This window comes from Pleurodeles waltl, chromosome 1_2 (assembly GCF_031143425.1).
Source record: "Pleurodeles waltl isolate 20211129_DDA chromosome 1_2, aPleWal1.hap1.20221129, whole genome shotgun sequence".
Classification (NCBI taxonomy): Eukaryota; Metazoa; Chordata; class Amphibia; order Caudata; family Salamandridae; genus Pleurodeles; species Pleurodeles waltl.
The window spans coordinates 404102694-404121700 of NC_090437.1; the positions used below are offsets into that span (position 1 = coordinate 404102694).

Here is a 19007-nt window from a genome sequence, read left to right on the forward strand (position 1 = left end):
AAATTGCTAAGGTGCAAGCTAGCACAGGACTTAATTGGCCTGATGCTTTACCATTGGCTCTTCTGTCCACCAGAACAGCAGTACACTCTCGTTTGGGGCTTAGCCCTTACGAAGTGATATTTGGTCGCCCAGCTAATGTATGGGGAGTTCCTCGCCCTAAGAAATACTCAGACTTGCCATACCCGATGTTGATTGACTACTTGCATGACCTTACAACTAAATTGCGTGTTCTTCATCAACAGGTTCAGAGTGCTCTACCAGAGGCTTCCACAGACCCAGGTCATTCCATCCGACCAGGTGACTGGGTCTGCACGAAAAATTTCCAACGACAGAGAAATTTGGAGCCCAGATGGAGAGAGCCACGCCTGGTTCTTTTGACCACAAGAACAGCAGTTAAAGTCGAAGGAAAGAAAAACTGGGTGCATGCCGTGCACTGCAAGAAAGTGCCTTTGCCCTTGCCTTTCGATCAGTGGGTCCGTAGAGGCATCAGTGACTCTGAAAGTGAGAAAGTTCCGCAATTTGTACCATTCAGTGATGCGCGTCTAATTGGAACACTTTCTGAGAAAGAGGACGACGACATCCTTCAAGAAGCAATACCATTGCATCGTCGCTTGAACACGACAAATCCAGGAACATTGTTTCAAAACCAGACTGCCTCTGGACAGGAACGCTATAATTTGAGACCAAGACCAAAGAACTTGTACATTTCTCTCCTATGTAGTACTCTATCCCGGTTGCAGGGTCACGGTAGGAGTCTTAGTTACGACCTGAGTAAGTGGCAATAGGCCTGCAGGACCTCACAGTGTCATAGGACGGTAGATAATCGTGACTACAGTGATTGAGGAAGATTGCCGTGAGCATCCACTTAGAAAGATGGAGGCTACATTAGATAAAAGAGAAAGTAAAAATGTAAAGAATAATTGTAAAGAAATATATAGTCGTTGTAGTATTGCTCTATGCGTCATTATATTGTCGTGTATTCTTTTGGCATCTGTAAACTGGATCATTATTACTCTGCAGCAAAAAGTTGTCTCTTCTCCTACCTCTACATCTTCTTCTACTATCTCTCCGCACCTATTTCACACTTTTCCCCAGCATGAACTCATCAGAAGAACTGAATACTTTAACAATTCCTTCGTCCAGTTGTTACATCAACATCAGTTAGTGATCAATACAACTGACTGTTGGGTGTGTGGACTCATACCACATACGGTAGAAAAAGGAATGCCATATTTAGTTCTTCCATTCTCCTATGAAGGTTCCGCTTGGGCTTATTTTGTCATTTTCAATAATGCATATCAAAGTAAAATTAAACAACCTGTCAGTTCACATAGTGTTGGTTCAGATTTCAGTCATAGTTTATTGATAAAGGGAATGGTAGCTATGGCTAAAATCATGGAAAAAAGTGAAGCTTCCATAGATGAAAGAAAAGCATATACCAATTGGAACATAACTAATTACATTTCCAGCCTCAATGATAAGGTTAAGCAAGGAAAATCTCCTCCGATACGGGTCATACCCCAACAAGGAAATTTCTGCAAATAAATGGTAGAACTCCAAACACCGGACAAAGAGAAAGTTTATGTTATGAGTTTGTGTATCTTGCCTGAGTTCTGGCAAAAGGAGGGTCTGAGGAAATTCGATTTTTAATACGATCGTATCGACCCGCCATTTTGTGGCCCGCCGCCATTTTATGTTGCCTTCACTCAGGCAGCACAGCGAACGAAGTCCATTCTGCCTTTTCTGCTTATTCTGCAACATGGTGTTCAAAACAGCCTTCTGCCTCTATCTTTACAAGGCTGGTATTAAGGTCTGACCGAGTACACTAATCCCTGTCTGGTTTTCTAATCCTTGTTTCAACTATCTGTAGGCTCACACTATTCTCCGCCGATCTTATCTTATCGTCTGGCCTTCGCTGTCCTTTGCTAGTATTCTCTCATTTCACAACTGTCCTCCAAACGCACACAAACTTATCACACCACATGCAACTTCGTTGTGGATCGGTTAATGAATTAGTTCAAGGGAGGGGTGACAAACACAGCTGGAGGGGAGGCAACCTTAGGTCACTTGATACTTTGTGCTGTCTTGTTTTTCCGACATTTCTATTGGCTCTATTCTATCTTTACGTTATTCTTACTGGCTCCTTTCTATGTGTTTTGGGAGTGTATGTAGTTAATAAATGGTTTTTATACGGTATATAAGATTGTGCGCCACAAAGTAAAGTGGCAGTCTCCTGAGAACATACCTTGTGTACTTCTTGGACAACTGTACTAGCTGCAGCTAATAAAATCTGATCTTTTACGCCTGACAGAGTGTCCCGTGTCTCTGTTAGTTGAGGCAGGTGAATCCAAGGAGATTTCAGGCGTACCCTGCGCCGCCAGGCCCATAAGGTTCTGGTTCTTCAGGTGCACGTCCATTACCATGCAGAGCAGTTTTCCATTCCAACACTTTCTTTATGCAGTCCAGCACAGATGAGCACAGTCTCTACCACTGTCCAATTAAGATCTGTAACCCGGCTGTTCTGATGTCATTTTATCTGGACTGTTCCCACTGGAGCAACGTCAAGACTGATTTGCATATGACTGGGTCCATACTGAGGAAGGTGCTATATAAAAAGCTATTTTACAATATAGTCAACTATAGTACAGGTGGATAGATACATGACCTAACCTAGCAAAACTGACGGAAGAAAGGATATACTCCCATATGTTTCTAATATTGCGAGAGAATAGAGGTTTTCTACTGCTCTGTACATCACATTACCTGTTTGGAATACTAGCTCCTTTCCACCTACACCTGCTGCTTCCAAGTTAATAAAAGCTCGAATTATCTTCGCCCAGGGATGCTGTGTAATGAAGCCGTGACTAGCCTAAAAGGAAAAAAGAAGCAAAACGTTACTGAAGTAAGCATTATCTTGTGTACTTCATACGCCTTAATTTGCAACATGCGGGAACTGCTGCATTGTGTGGCTAATATATAAAATGTATTTGTAATTTCGATCAAGGAGAAGATTCATATATATTTCATATTCACCTTTATGCCAAAAAAAAAAAAAAAAAAAAGCTATATTCTGGCCCCCCGCTGGTTGGCATTATTGAGACACACTTTACCCATGTCTGACTCACACTTGTATTAGAAAACTTCAAGCTGCTGAAGACACCCCATACAATCTCTACTCCAGCCCTACATCTCTATACTTTCTGTGAGGGAGAAAGAACTTCTTCCAAAAACACTTGCTACATTTACAAATCCACCTGTGGGTATAGTTCTTCTTCTAAGGTATAGCCTACAATCATACTAAAGCACAAACGCGACTTCAGCTGTGCCCATCTGTCTATAAGAGTAGTAGTGAACTGTTAGTAAATGCCAAGTAATACCAAAGGACTCTTTTCCATTGGTGAACTAACAATGCAGCTTGTGTGTTGGTGGCTGTATGAGGGTTTCTTGACTATTAGGTCTGCTGGAGGTGCCGTACTGACTACGAAGCCCATTCTTCTCCCTTTTTGCCCATTTTTGGTATTGTTCTGTACAACATTTATGAACCTATAACTTCATATGCTTGTGTGATTCTACCAGAAATCAGTCATCCTTGCAAGCATGCACCCAATCTATCGCTCAACACCTCTGAAACTATCCAGAGCCTTTTTAAGGCATGGGCAAAATAAGCAACTGCCTGGGCCCTCACTGAAGAAAGATGGCCTAGTGTGTGGTGGATACCTTTGGTGTTGGCACCTCATACCAGGTCCAGGCCACCCCTATTAGTGTATGTAGGCAGTGTATAGGAAGCAAGGGCTCTGTAGAGGTAGCGGTGGATGAGCAGCCAAGACTTATCTAGGATACATGCAAAGCTTATGCAATACCAGAATAGTCACCCAACAACTTATCACACATAAAATAGCCACACAGTGTTATAAAAATAAAGGTACTTTATTATGGTAACACAACACTAGAACACTTATAGGCAGTTCCCCCAACTAGAATTAAGTACACACTATAGATATACACAATATCTATCAGAAATTAGCATAGAAAAAACAAGCATTGGCAAGAATTGTAGAAAATAGTGAGAACCCTATGGGAGGGCCAAACCATATACCAAGAAAGAGGTATGCGAAGTGAAGTCCCCCACCCAAGGATATGGAGTTGTTAGAGGGGAGCAAGAAGAACTAGAACCCCCTCTCCCCCCAGAGGTGAGTACCTGTGACCCCAGCGACCAGGAGAGCAGAGGAAAGTACCTGGTCTTCTCAAGGATTAACATGAGGACTTGGAAAAAGGATTGTGCAAGAACAGGACCAGACTAGAAGAAACCAAAAGGACCTGTAAAAGAAGGGGACAGAGTCCAGTTCTCGATGGAGTGTCCAATGAGGGCAGGAGCTACCACCCACCCTTCTGGGGAAGGAGGGGACGACCAGCTTTGGAGCCCAGGAGCTCCAGAGAAGACCTTGGAATAGTGAAGATGGTGTCCCACGTCGGTCGTCGGGTCGCAGATGGTCTGCAGTGTTGGAGAACAGCTAACAAGCCTGGCAAATGCAAGAGAAGCGAAAGAAGATTTGCAAGGCTGAAGAGGACCAGCAGGGTCCAGGGGACTCGACCCTTGGAGGGGAGTCCCTGCTGACTCAGCAGCCGGGAGAGCCAACAGAAGCGTCAAAGCCCCACAGGCATTCCACTGGTAGCAGGCACAGTAAGTCGCAGTGAGGCCCAATCAGCACACTTGGAAAGGGGTCCCAAGTTGTTGGAGTGGCAGAGAGGAGAATGTGCTTGGCACAAAGAAGTGCTGGGGGCTGGGGCTACTCGGAGGCTGAAGATCCCTTGGAGGAGGAGACAACATGCCTTGGTATCTGCAAGAGTCACGATGCACAGGGGTACTGTCTGGCAAGGAGAGGCAGGGGCTCACTGTCTCCCAAGTTGGAAAGCTGACAGAGAGACCAAGGGGACCACTCCAAACCACCACCTGTGATGCAGGTTTCACATGGTTCCAGAGGAGAGTAGGTCCACGCAGCCGGACATCGTTGCTGTAGGTGCCTGTAGATGCACAGGAGTGACTCTTTCACTCAAAGGGAGATTCCTTCTCGCTTCTTGGTGCAGGCTGAAGCCTTGCCGACCCCAGAGGAAACACAGCCGGGGAAATGTTGCAGTTACTTGAAGGACCAGGAGAAACAATGTTGCAAAGCGAAGTTGTCGCAGGAGTTGCAGTCTTGTCGGTTCCTTAAGAGTTCAGTTGCGGTTCCAGTGGCCAGAAGTAAAAGTAAACAATGCAGAGGAGTCCTGGTGGAGTCTTGCATGTTGATTCTGGGAACCCCACCCTCAAGGGAGTTCCTAAATAGCCCTACAAGGGGGTTTGGTCGCCTTGCAAGGTGACCACCTATCAGGAGGGGTCTCGGACGTCACCTGCCTGGCCTGGTGTAGAAAATGGCCCTTGTTTCAGTTACACCCCCCCCACACACACTTTTTGACTGATGCTGACATGACAGTGTGCTGGGGATCCTGCTAACCAGGCCCCAGCACCAGCGTTCTTTCTCTAAAAATGTACCATTGTTTCCACAATTGGCACACCTCTGGCATACAGATAAGTCCCTTGTAAAAGGTACCACTAGTACCAAGGGCCCTGTGACCAGGGAAGGTCCCTAAGGGTTACAGCAGGTGTTGTGCCACCCTAAGGGTCCATTCATCTAACACATGCACACTGCCTTTTTCTCCCCACCAACACACACATTTTTCAATGGCAAAGTCGACATGGTATCCCCCTCAGGGTGCCATGCCCACTAAACACTGCCTGTGGCATAGGTCAGTCATCCCTCAATCAGGCCTTACAGCCCTAAGGCAGGGTGCACTATACACAGGTGAGGGCATAGCTGCATGAGCAATATGTCCCTACAGTGTCTAAGTCCATTCTTAGACATTGTAAGTGCAGTGTGGCCATATTAACCCCTTCGCTGCCAGGCCTTTTCCCCCCTCAGGTGCCAAGCCTTTTTTTGGCTATTTGGGGCAGTTCACGCTTAGGCCCTCATAACTTTTTGTTCACATAAGCTACCCACGCCAAATTTGCGTCCTTTTTCCCCAACATCCTAGGGATTCTAGAGGTACCCAGACTTTGTGGGTTCCCCAGAAGGAGGCCAAGAAATTAGCCAAAATACAGTGAAAATATCGTTTTTTTTTTCAAAAAAATGGGAAAAGGGGCTGCAGAAGAAGGCTTGTGTTTTTTTCCCTGAAAATGGCATCAACAAAGGGTTTGCGGTGCTAAAATCACCAGCTTCCTAGCTTTCAGGAACAGGCAGACTTGAATCAGAAAACCCAATTTTTCAACACAATTTTGGCATTTTACTGGGACATACCCCATTTTTACGATTTTTTGTGCTTTCAGCCTCCTTCCAGTCATTGACAGAAATGGGCATGAAAAGTAGACAAAATTCTGAATTCAGCAAGGGGTAATTTGTGTAGATCCTAAAAGGGTTTCCTACAGAAAATAACAACTGAAGAAACAAAATATTGGAATTGAGGTGAAAAAATCTGCAATTTTTCTCTACGTTGTACTCTAACTTTTTCCTGCAATGTCAGATGTTTGAAAGCAATATACAGTTACGTCTGCTGGACTCTTCTGGTTGTGGGGATATATAGGGCTTGTAGGTTCATCAAGAACCCTAGGTACCCAGAGCCAATAAATGAGCTGCACCCTGCAGTGCGTTTTCATTCTATACTGGGTATACAGCAATTCATTTGCTGAAATATAAAGAGTGAAAAATAGCTGTCAAGAAAACCCTTGTATTTCCAAAAAGGGCACAAGATAAGGTGTTGAGGAGCAGTGGTTATTTGCACATCTCTGAATTCCGGGGTGACCATACTAGCATGTGAATTACAAGGCATTTCTCAAATAGACGTCTTTTTTACACACTCTCTTTTATTTGGAAGGAAAAAATGTAGAGAAAGACAAGGGGCAATAACACTTGTTTTGCTAATCTATGTTCCCCCAAGTCTCCCGATAAAAATGATACCTCACTTGTGTCGGTAGGCCTAGCGCCCACGACAGGAAACGCCCCAAAACGCAACGTGGACCCATCAAATTTTTTGAAAGAAAACAGAGGTGTTTTTTGCAAAGTGCCTACCTGTAGGTTTTGGCCTCTAGCTCAGCCGGCACCTAGGGAAACCTACCAAACCTGTGCATTTTTTTAAACTATAGACCTAGGGGAATCCAAGATGGGGTGACTTGTGGGGCTCTGACCAGGTTCTGTTACCCAGAATCCTTTGCAAACCTCAAAATTTGGCTAAAAAAACAAGTTTTCCTCACATTTTGGTGACAGAAACTTCTGGAATCAGAGAGGAGCCGCAAATTTCCTTCCACCCAGCGTTCCCCCAAGTCTCCCGATAAAAATGATACCTCACTTGTGTGGGTAGGCCTAGAAACTTCTGGAATCAGAGAGGAGCCACAAATTTCCTTCCACCCAGCGTTCCCCCAAGTCTCCCGATAAAAATGATACCTCACTTGTGTGGGTAGGCCTAGCGCCCGCGACAGGAAATGGCCCAAACCACAACGTGGACACATCACATTTTTTCATAGAAAACAGTGCCTACCTGTGGAATTTGGCCTCTAACTCAGACGGCACCTGGGGAAACCTAGCAAACCAGCGCATTTTTGAAAACTAGAAACCCAGGGGAATCCAAGATGGGGTGACTTGTGGGGCTCTGACCAGGTTCAGAAATGGCCTAAATATAATTTGCCCCCTATGGGAGCGACGCTTGCCTAAGGGGTCGCTCCCCACACCTAAAACACAAAACTAAATAAAAAAAAAGTATCCCTGTTGTCTAGTGGTTTCTGCCCCCCCTGGGGGCAGATTTCCCTAATAATAGGCTGATCTGCCCCCTTGGCGGGGGGGGGGGGCAGAAAAGGCCTTAAAACAAAATGCCCCCCTGGGGTAGCTCCCTTATGTCACTTTCAACAACAACAAAAAAAACATCCCTGGTGTCTTGTGGGGTTTCAAAAGCCGGATTGCAAGCAATCCGGCTTTTAAAACCCTGGGAGAGACTTCAAAGGGAAGGAAATACATTTCCTTCCCTTTGAAGCCTCTCCTTGCCTCCCCCACGTGATCGAATGAGAAATGCTGAGCATTTCTCTTTCGATCGCCCTGGAAGCAGCTTCCAGCGCGATGGGGGAGGCTCTGTGATTGTCAGCGCGCGCTTACGTCAAAGGGGGGCGGGGGGCGCGGCGGTTGAAGGGGAAGGGATTCCCCTTTCAGCCCTGACCTGGGGGGGTGGCCCTCGGGGGGAGCGCTAGCACTTCCCCCGAGGGCCGGTAGCAGGACGTAATGGCGGGGAAGGGGTTAAGTATATGGTCTGGGAATTTGTCAAAACAAAATCCACAGTTCCATAATGGCTACGCTGAATAATGGGAAGTTTAGTATCAAACTTCTCAGCATAATAAACCCACACTGATGCCAGTGTTGCATTTATTAAAAAATGCAACCAGAGGGCATCTTAGAGATGGCCCCTGAAATTTACCCAATCCTCTAGTCTAGGACTGACTGGTCTGTGCCAGCCTGCCACTAAGATGAGTTCCTGACCCCCTGGGGCGAGAGCCTTTGTGCTCTCTGAGGACAGACACAAAGTCTGCTCTGGGTAGAGGTGCTTCACACCTCCCCTCTGCAGGAACTAGCACCTGGTGGTGAGCCTCAAATGCTCAGGCCTTGTGTTACAGTGCCCCAGGGCACTCCAGCTAGTGGAAATGCCTGCCCTGTGGACAAGCCCCCACTTTGGGCAGCCACTTCAGAGGAAAACTTGAGAAAAACAAAGAGGAGTGACCACTTCAGCTGGGACAACCCCTAAGGTGTCCAGAGCTGAAGTGACCCCTCCCTGCAGAATCCTCCATCTTGCCTTGGAGGACAGGGACCAATAGGGATAGGAATGTGCCCCACTCCCCAAAGAGAATGGATACAAGGAGAGTAGCAACCCTCAGGGACAGTAGACATTGGCTACTGCGCTCTGACCCCTAAAACACCCCTACATTTTGTATTTAAGGGCCCCCTGAAACAAGCTAGTCAGATTCCTGATGACTTCAAGAAAGAAGGACTGCTGAGCTGAAAACCCTGCGGAGAAAAGGAGACAAAAACTGACTCAGCCCCAGCCCCACCGGCCCGTCTCCTGCTTCAAAAAACCTGCAAAAGAAAAGCAACGCATCCTGCAGTTCCAGCAAGCTCTGAAAAACCTCTAGAGGACTGCCAGCATCACAGAGGACCAACAAACTCCCGTGGACAGCGGACCTGTCCAAAAGAAAATAAAAAGAAGAAACTGCTTCTCAAGGACTCCCTCCAGAAGTGTGAGTCCTAACCACTCTGCACCAGACGCCCAAGGCCTGAGTCTAGGTGGTACAACCGACCAGAGAGGACCCCCAGGCGACGGCGACCAAGAGCCCACCCTGGGTTGCCCTCTCCACCCCTCCACGACGACGCCTCAGAGGGAATCCTGAGGATTCCCCCCTGACCATGACTGCCCTGGACAAAGATAACTGAAGTCAAAGGACCCACTGCACCCGCAGCCCCCAGGCCTTGGAGAAATCGGCACCCGGTGCAGCAACGATCAACAGGCAGTCCTCTTCCCTGTCCGAACGGTGGTGTGCCCGAGACACCCTCCTGGACCTCACCTGCAGTGCCTGAGTGACCCCTGGGGTACCCTTATAGTATTTCATTGGAAACCTGATGCCCTACTTGCACACTGCACCCAGCCGCCCCAGTACTGCAGAGGGTGTGGGATTAGTGCCTACTTGGGGCCCCTACAGTGCTCCTCTAATCCCCCCCCAGGGCTGCCCTCCAAGCTGCGAGTACTTACTTGCTGGTAGACCAAATTCCTGGTACCTCCGTCTCAATAGAAGCCACAGTTGAGCAATACAAAATTGCTCAACTTTGAACTCTGCAGCCAGCCGGCCCAGTGTTGCTGGTGGTGGGTGTTTGGGGTTAACTTGAACCCCCAATGGTGGACTACCTATAACCCAGAGACTGGAACTGTAAGTCATGTACTTACCTCTAAAACTGTACTTTATTTCCCCCCCCCCCCCCACGAACTGTTCTGAAAATGCCCCGTGTCCACTTCTAAAATAGATATTCTCTGGCGTGGCCAAGGAACATGGCCGGCGGGATGCGCTCTTTGTGAGCTCCCGCTCCCGGCACAATCCTTCATTGATCCTGGGGTACCTTACACTGTGAGGACCCCCCCCCCCCTTCAGCAGCGGGACTTCGCGCAGTGGGACTGAGCACGGCACAGTCCCCCTCTCTGCACCAGTGAGGCTGGATCGGCGGCGGAGAGCGCGCAACACTCCCGGCCGCGCTGGTGGTTGCGGTCAGGCCCAGGGAGCTCAATTAGGTGCGGCAGACGGCTGCACCATCGCATGGCCAGACTGAAGGGCGTGCTAACTTGGAGGCCTCAATTCTGTGCAGTGGGCCTTTTGGGCAGAAAAGCTGGCAGCGGCCCAGTTGGAGGAGCGAAGGAGACTGTTGGGCTCCGGTACTCAAGGCGGGAGCCTACGGTGAGCGGAGCCAGAGGGTGAAGGCCCCCTCTGGGCTAACTGGGGACTTTCTGGCTGGGCCCATCGCGGGCGCAAAGTTGGAGGATGGGAGGCAGTTCCTGCGCTGCCGCCCCGGCTGGTACTGTTGGGTGTGTGGCCCTCGACCTGCGTGACAGTGCCTCCGGGTCTGGAGGACAGGCGGCTGCGCCTCATACTGGCCCTGGGGGACCGGTTGGAGCCCAGGAGGATCGCACTGCGATTTGGAGACTGGTGGTGGCTGGATGGTGAGCGCCCAAATGGGTGTGAATAAAAGTAGCTCCTGGATCTCCATCATCTGGCCCTCTTGATCCTTTCGGCCCCTAATTATGAGTGTTTTGAGGGGGATCTCCCCCATAGGAGTTGCGTGTGACCTTTGATCTGGACACTGTGGGAAACAGAGGTGGATCTCCCCGTCCTAGTGCGCTGCCCAGATCCATTATTACCCGTCTTCTGAACTATAAGGATCGCAACTGTGTGTTGCGGGCTGCCCGTAAGTCCGATAAGGCAATTTATGAGAACTACAAGATATCTATTTATCCCAATTATACAAACAAAGTGCAGAGTTCTCGAAAAGGATTCATGGAGGTCAAGGCAAAACTCTGAGCCTTGACCATTCGTTATATGCTCCTGGATCCGCATGCTTAAAGGTGATCTCAGGTGGGAGATCGCATTTCTTTGAGCTTCCGGACGAGGTGTGGCGTTGGCTGGAGATATGGGATAAAGTGGTCCCAGAGAGGACGAAGGGTGCTGGTGGCGTTGCTTCACAGGCCTCTGGAGCGGAGGGCCCGGATTGAAGGTTGCGTGAGGCAGGTTCGAGAGAGGATACTGGGACTGGCAGGTCGGCTGTGTACTCTAATCACAGAGTGGAGATGGACCAGGGGTGAGAAGCTGGGGGGGGGGGGGGGGGGGGGGGGGGGGGGGGGGCGCGCCTGTGCAGCTCTGACTAGGACCTTCATGATTCGGGATGCCACTGTGCCCCTCGACGTAGAGTTGGGGTCAACACTGGAAGTTGCATTGTGGGGGAGAGATGTGGCTTCCCTAAATCCACTGCCATTGGGGGGGGGGGGGCTCTATTACTTCATGAACTAAGACTGGGGTGGTACTCGGGTCCTCAATGGACTGTTGCCAGGGTAGGGGGGAATCACTCTACATTTGCAGTAGTACTTAAGATATGGTAAGTTGGGGATTAGGCTGTTGTCCTGGCAGCATTCATGGAATGGAATTACAGTATAGATTGTTGTGGTTGTTTTGCTGTATATCCGGGGTGGGGGTTAGAGTTTTGGGGGGTTTGAATGACTATGTTGGTCAAAGTTTGATGTTTCTTCAACAGTGCAGATATGAGGGCGAGATGTGCTATATCTCCTTTCCTTGTCCTTCCTTGGGGGTGGATTACAGGGGGAGGTGTTCAATCGGGAGGGAGGGCAATACAGTATCACTATGGGCCATCAAATTAATATGTTCACCTGGAATGTCAGGGGATTGAAGAGCTACACCAAACACTATACTGTACACTCATTTCTCAAGAGGCATAAAGTTCATATTGCCTGCCTTCAGCAAACATGTATGACTGAGGAGGAGGCACACAAAATGTCCAAGAAGTGGCAGGGTCAGATGTTCTCATCCTCCTTCTACGCGCAAGGTGTGTCGGTGTGGGTGGCTCCAAGGGTCCCGTTTACCCACATGTACAGTGAAGTTGATGTGCAGGGCTGATATGTTTTGGTGGAGGGTATGTTGCATAGCCTGCACATAGTTATCCTGAATACATACGCACCTAACACTGATTATCACTCCTTTTACACCAGAATGTGTCTTGCACAGTGATCTGGACCGCCTCCCGCTGAAGCTGGGAACTAAACCCTTGATGGTGAAGTCTCTTAGGGAAGTGATGGCACAATTGGGACTATGGAATAGCTGGAGGGAACTGCACCCAGAGGGCACGGAATACACTTGTCATTCCAGAACACATAATACACATGCCCGACTGGACGGGTTTCTTTTGTGTGGTCTTAATAGTTCACAAGTACTGGGTGTCACGCATATGGGTAGATTCTTATCCGATCATGCACCGGTGCGGTTGCAGTGGAGTGCTGCGGCTGCATGTCTAGTGCATAGTTGGCGTATGCCCGCGGCCCTAATTACTGATGCGGGGTGTCGTGAACGAGTGGGTGAGGCTATTAAACAGTATATGGAGTTGAACTGGAATACGACAGGCTAGGGGGCTTGAATGGGAGGCTATGAAGGCAGTCATAAGGGGGGAGTGTATAGGTATGGTGTGCGGGGTACACAGGCAATTGGAGCAGGATCTTACAATGCTGGACGTGAAGTTGGAGGATCTACAACAGCAGCCACCGGACGCGAGTTTGGCGGATCGAGAAGGCTTCAGGTTATACAAGGAGGTTAACAGTTGTTGGGATACTTTAAGTCGGATCACACTTAAGGGGTACAGGCAGCGACTGCACCGGGAGGGAGAAAAATCTGGCAAACTCCTGGCTTGGATTCTGAAACGGGAGGGGGAGGCCCCTCCTATATTGCACATCAGGAACACGGATGGTAAAATGCTCACAAAGCGCACGGATGTACTGCGAGAACTGGCGGCACACCTCCAAAGGGTGTTGCGGGCGGGTGCTGTCCCATCTGAGGTGGGTGTGTTTTTTTTTTTTTTTTTAAAGCAAATGACGCTCCCCCGCTTGGGCCTGGACAGTAGGGATGCCCTTGAGACTGCGATCTCTGCAGAGTAGGTGAGCGAGGCAGTGCCTGCAATGACTAAGTCCAAATCCCCCGGCAGCAATGGTTTTCCTATCGAGTTGTATCAAATGTTCTCCTTATCGCTATGGGAGAAACTAATGGAGGTCTTTGAGGAAGCTCATGTACGTGGGATATTGCCAGACACCATGTGTCAGGCCATTGTCTGTTTGATGCTCAATCCGGGGGAGACCCTGGTGACCCTTCCTCGTATCGCCCGCTTACCATGTTAAACAGTGATGTTAAAATACTTCGTAAGATCTTGGCCACTCGGCTACGTGGGGTGATTACGGGTCTTGTGCACGAGGATCAATGTGGGTTTATTCCTGGTTGTAGTACGTCCTATAATCTGCGCCGCCTGGCACATATCCTGCACGAGACCGAAGATGTGGAGAGTGAGTTGGCATTGGTATCTTTGGACTTGGAAAAAGCCTTTTATACGGTTGAGTGAGGGTATCTTTTAGAGGTCCTGCAGGGCATGGGGTTTGGCCCCGGTTTCGGCGCTTGGGTGCGGTGGCTGTATACCGCTCCTACTGCATCAGTAGGGGCACAAGACCGGGATGCCCGCTTTCGCCTTTGTTTGCTCTGGTGGTGGAGCCGCTGGCGATATGGCTTCGCGAGGAGGTGGAGCCGTGGGGGATCCGGGTGGGACAGTCTACTCATGTAATCTCTCTGTACGCAGATGTTGCATTGGTTTATGTATGGGATCCTCGTGTCTCGGTACCAGGGCTGCTGTGGAGGTTGGAGGTTTTTGGGTCGGTCTCTGGTCTCAGAGTTAACAGAAAGAAGTCGCTCCTGTTCCCCCCTTAGGATCCCTTCGCTAAATTTTGTCTGCTGAGGTCCCTAGAGCAGGCCTTCGGTGGGAGGTCGAGAGTTTCCTGTACTTAGGTATTTGGGTCATTCACTCCAAGGCTGCACATGATAAACATAATGTTGAGCGAGTAGTGGCTGGCCTTGAGCACTCGGTCTCCTTTTGGAACAGGTTTCCTCTCTCTGTGATGTGCAGGGCTGCGGTGGCTAAAATGGTGTTCTTACCACGGTGTCTATACTTGGTGCAGAACTCTGTTTCCGCTGGCTACCCGGCTCTTTTGACGATTGGATAGTCGGTTGATCTTTTTGGTGTGGGCCAGTAGGCGCAGTAGGATGGCGCTGTCGGTGTTGCAGAATGATCTTGAAGGGGGAGGGTTGGCAATATCTAATAAAAGACACTATTATTATGCAGCACATTTGTTATATGCTGCCAAGTGGATGACGGACACTGTTAACTGGGAGAAGAGGCTGTATGCAGGACTGTGCGACGGGCAGTCATTGGTGCACATACTGATGTCGGGGGTAGACCTGACCCCGCTGCGACTACCGCCGGGATTTGGGAGCAGGTAGTAAAGCATTTACTCAGACGAGCCCCTTTTGACAGGGAATTGAAGTTGTGGGACTTGGCCCCATTTCGGGATATGGAAAAGCTAATGTCGGGAGAGGCGTGGTGGTGGCAGGGGACCTCTACCCTAATGGAGAGTTTCTCTTTCCCTGACGCTCAAGATGCATTTGATCTGGGTCATGGACAATTTCTGCAATACGTGAAAGTTGAGAATGTAGCACGTGAGATTTGGAGTGGTTTTCCGGTCGCCACTGAGGCCTCATTGGTGATGAACGGTCTGATTAATTGGGGCGGGGGGACTCATTTATTTGCCCAGTTTTACAAAGCACTGCGGGTGGACTGACCAGGTGTGGTCAGTGTGGGGCGTAAGGCTTGGGAGTCGGACCTGGGGGAGCCCATAGGGGATGCTGATTGAGATTTGGCTTTCTTTGGTGCGTACGGTGTCATGCAACCACAGGTTTAAGCTGCTACATTTTAATTTTTTGCATAGAACGTATTTCACGACCCGTGGGCTAAACAGGATTGACCCGAACCGTACAGCGTGCTGTCCTAGGTGGTGAGTTTGGTGCTTCCTTCCTTCATTTGGCTTGGACCTGTGGGGCAGGGTATGACCTTTGGCAGGAAGTGGTAGCAGCGATTGAGGTCACGGGTTTGGAGTTGAGGGCAGCGTCGTTGACCTGTGTTTTGGGAGTAGTGCGGAGGCCGCGCGGACTGGGGATTCCATACAAATTAGCACAGCTTGCACTGGTGCTTGCCAAGCATAGAGTAGCAATCGGTTGGATGAGCTCCCGGACACCGGCGGTCTCCAGCTGGCTAAGGGATCTGCTGGAATGGGGTGCAGCTGAGGAGCAGCAAATGCACTTGACAAGAAGAGATAAGAAGAGATGAGAAGGCACTCGATGTAGCGGCTTGGGGGACTTTATTGGAACGGTTCACTTGTGGGGAGGACACGAGATCTGTAAGCAGTGTGAAGGATGAGGGGGTGGGGACACTCACTGAATCCTCTGCACAGAGGGCGGCCAACTACAGTGTCGATACGTTCCTATGTGCATAAGCTATTTAATGATTGGTCTCACAATGTCTTGGGTAGGGATGGAGGGACTGTGGGCTATGTCTTTACAGTGACTGCGCCTCCCACAGGTCTTGAATCCGGTGGTACGTGGCCCCCTGATGCGCCTCTGTAGTGATGATGTATTGTCTTGCTATTATCTGCACTGTATATATGTTCTTATTGATTTACTTTACTAAAACTCAATAAAAACAGTTGTTTAAAAAAAAAAAAAAAAAAAAGATATTCTCTGTTTTCTTAAAAACTGTTTACTTGACTAAAGTGAAGCAAAGTTATATTGATGTCTATGCTAAGTACTTACCTGCAACAGTATTTACTTCTGAACTGAGTCTTGTGGTTCTAGTAATAAAGTAACAAACATATATTTTTATATATAAAATCCTATTGGTCTGGAGTTAAGTCATTGAGTGTGTGTAAAACAAATGCTTAACACTACCCTCTGATAAGCCTAACTGTGCGACCACACTACCACAAATAGAGCATTAGTACTCTCTAATATTGCCTGTGTCAAGCCTCTGGGGAATCCCTAGACTCTGTGCACACTGTATCTCATTTTGATATAGTATATATAGAGCCAGCTTCCTACACCCAGCCACTCAGATGCTCCTAGGGCATCTGCACATCCTGGTTTCAAGATGGCAGAACCGAGTAGCCACCTGGAGGAGCTCTGGACACCACCCCTGAAGGTGGTGATGGACAGGGGAGTAGTCACTACCCTTTCCTTTGCCCAGTTTCGTTCCAGAGCAGGGCCCGGGGGTCCCTGAATTGGTGCAAACCAGTTTATGAAAGAAGGACACCAAATGTGCCCTTCAAAGCAAACTGGTGGCTTGGGGAGGCTACTTCTCCCAAGCCTTGTAACACCTATTTCCAAGGGAGAGGGTGTTGCCTCCCTCTTCCACAGGAAATCCTTTATTCTGCCTTCCTCTGCCTGAGCTGGTAAAGCAGCAACCTGTCTGAGGGATGGCAGCAGCTCTGGCTTCCTGGAAAACCCTAGAAGACTGGAAGGAGCAATGCTAGGGGGGGTATGGGGGGTCCTATAAAGAGCAGCCAGAGTGCATGGAATCATACAACCAATACTGGCAACAGCATTGGGGTATGATTCCAACATGTTCAATACCAAACATGCCCAGGTTCAGAGGTATCATTATGTAGCTGGACCCAGGTAGTGACCCGTGTCCAGTACATGTTTAAAATTGCTTCTCCGCACTTACGAAGTCCAGTGTAACTGAGCTGGAGTTCATAGGGACACCTCTGCTCATGCAAGAGTGCCCTCACACACAGGAACCTGCATCCTGCCCTATGGGCTGGGAGGGCCTACCATAGGAGTGACTTAGAGTGGCTTGGTACAGTGACCTGTGGTAAAAGGGTGCATGCACCTTTTCATACAGCCTGCAATGGCAGGCCTGCAGATATTTTGCATGGGCTCCCCTAGGTGGCCCAATATATGCTGCAGCCCACTGGGAATCCCTGGTGCCCCAATGCTCTGGGTACATAAGTACCATATACTAGTGACTTATAAGGGGGCACCAGTATGCCAATTGTGAAGTGTACAAAATTCCTAGGCAACCACATTTAGAGGGAGAGAGCACAGTTACTGGGGTCCTGGTTAGCAGGATCCGAGTGGAAACAGTCTAAGAAAACTGATAGCAGGCAAGAAGTGAGGGTCACCATGCAAAAAAGAGGGTACTTTCCTACACTCACATCCCACCCCGTCCCCGTAGAGATAACTTTGTGAATAAAAACTAAAAAAGCATAATAATAATAATATAAATATAGACTTTCGGTTAGCAAGCTTCATCTATTAGTCTGTTGAACTATCATTCATATTATTCTTCCACCCACCACATTATACAGTATTTGGCAGTGATTCGGCCTACTTTGCCCTTCACTTCACTTTAAAAAAAACTGCCATTTTTTGTGTGCACTTCAGGTGCCCATTTAGATGGTGGGCTATTTCCAGTCTCCTTAAAGGTTTATATTACAATTGATTTTGCAGCTGCCTGCAATTTGAGTGGTTGGAAGTTGAAGATGTCTTCTTCCTACTGTCACAAAGAATAATAGTATAGCAAAAATTAAAGGTTCGGGTATTTTTTGGGACATATCTGGTAAAATTGCGTTTCGTGAATATTTTTAAATTCTATTATTTCTGTTGCAAACACGTGGTGACCACATTTAGGAGGCGGCTTCTTTTCTTTTTATTTTTTTGTGTCATATGCTAGCACTAAGAATGTAAAAGAAATACTAACCATTGTACCATGCCGAGGCCAGACCTATTGGATTGTCAATGCACGTCCCTACGTTTGGTGGGACACGCTTGGTTAGACATTAAATTCCACATACAATCTAGACCCTGCAGAAAAAATGATGTACCTTACCATTGCTTGCTCAAGGTTTATTTTACAACTATTTGGCTGGTGAGCGTTGGAAAGCTTGAACCTTCGGCTATTTTTGTGTGACGCCTCATTTTCCCTCAAAATTCCGGTAATCGTCGTGTAGCTCAGCGTGGCACCATAGTGGTGCAGTTTAAAATAAAATAAAATGCTGACCACAGGCATATTGATGTGTTGGAACTGAGGGACCAATGGCCAGGCACAGTGAAAGTAAGGAGTGCAAGACTAGAGAAGTTACTTCTTAGGTGAGGCACTTTCTCAGCTGTCTTGCTGCTTTCCCTGCCGAAGTATGAGACAATGACAAAGCAGGAAAACGTCCCTAGATCTCAGGAAGGTGATGTCTAAAACCGGTATGAAATCAGATCTAGTTTGCAGAGCATCGTCTATCCAAAATGTGCATCACCTCCAGAACTAGAGCCTAGATTGGAAAGTACTGATAGCAGGAGCGCCGCACAGGAACAGTCTATTGACAGAGTTCCCAAAGTCTATAGTTAGACAAAGAGCCTGTGACGACTCCTGAATCCTGGTGGGAAGGGGAAGGGTGGCTTCCAGGAGGGAAACTTCTTAGTCTATTTCAATATTTCTCAGTAATGGCCCGTGACTACTGCATTAGTATAATTCCCTGCTACAGCACTGAGAAAAAGAAGATGGGACTGACGTTGAGGTGTCAATCAGTCACAGGTCACGATATCAATCCTTATAAATATGTTCTCATAAACAGCAGTGTATGCTCTGACATGTTTGCTGGCTCTGCCTATATACTGTTAATTCCACAGTGGTCGCTTCAAGAACACGAAGTTATTCATCGTGTTTTCTTTTATTGATGGAATGGAGTCAATCTGAAAATTAAGGCACGGTGGGGGAGGAGGTTATATTAGTAAGTGCACGACACAAGCAGTGGAATAC

General features: G+C 48.3%; 1 protein-coding gene across 1 annotated transcript in view; it reads right to left on the reverse strand.

Annotated features, from left to right (window-relative positions):
• The window catches only part of ERMP1 (endoplasmic reticulum metallopeptidase 1), a 438183-nt gene that overhangs the window by 217146 nt on the left and 202030 nt on the right, over nt 1–19007 (reverse strand). Inside the window, exon 4 of the mRNA XM_069240202.1 lies at nt 2764–2869. Within this exon, the coding sequence (XP_069096303.1) occupies nt 2764–2869 (106 nt within the window). The remainder of the gene's footprint in view (nt 1–2763; nt 2870–19007) is intronic.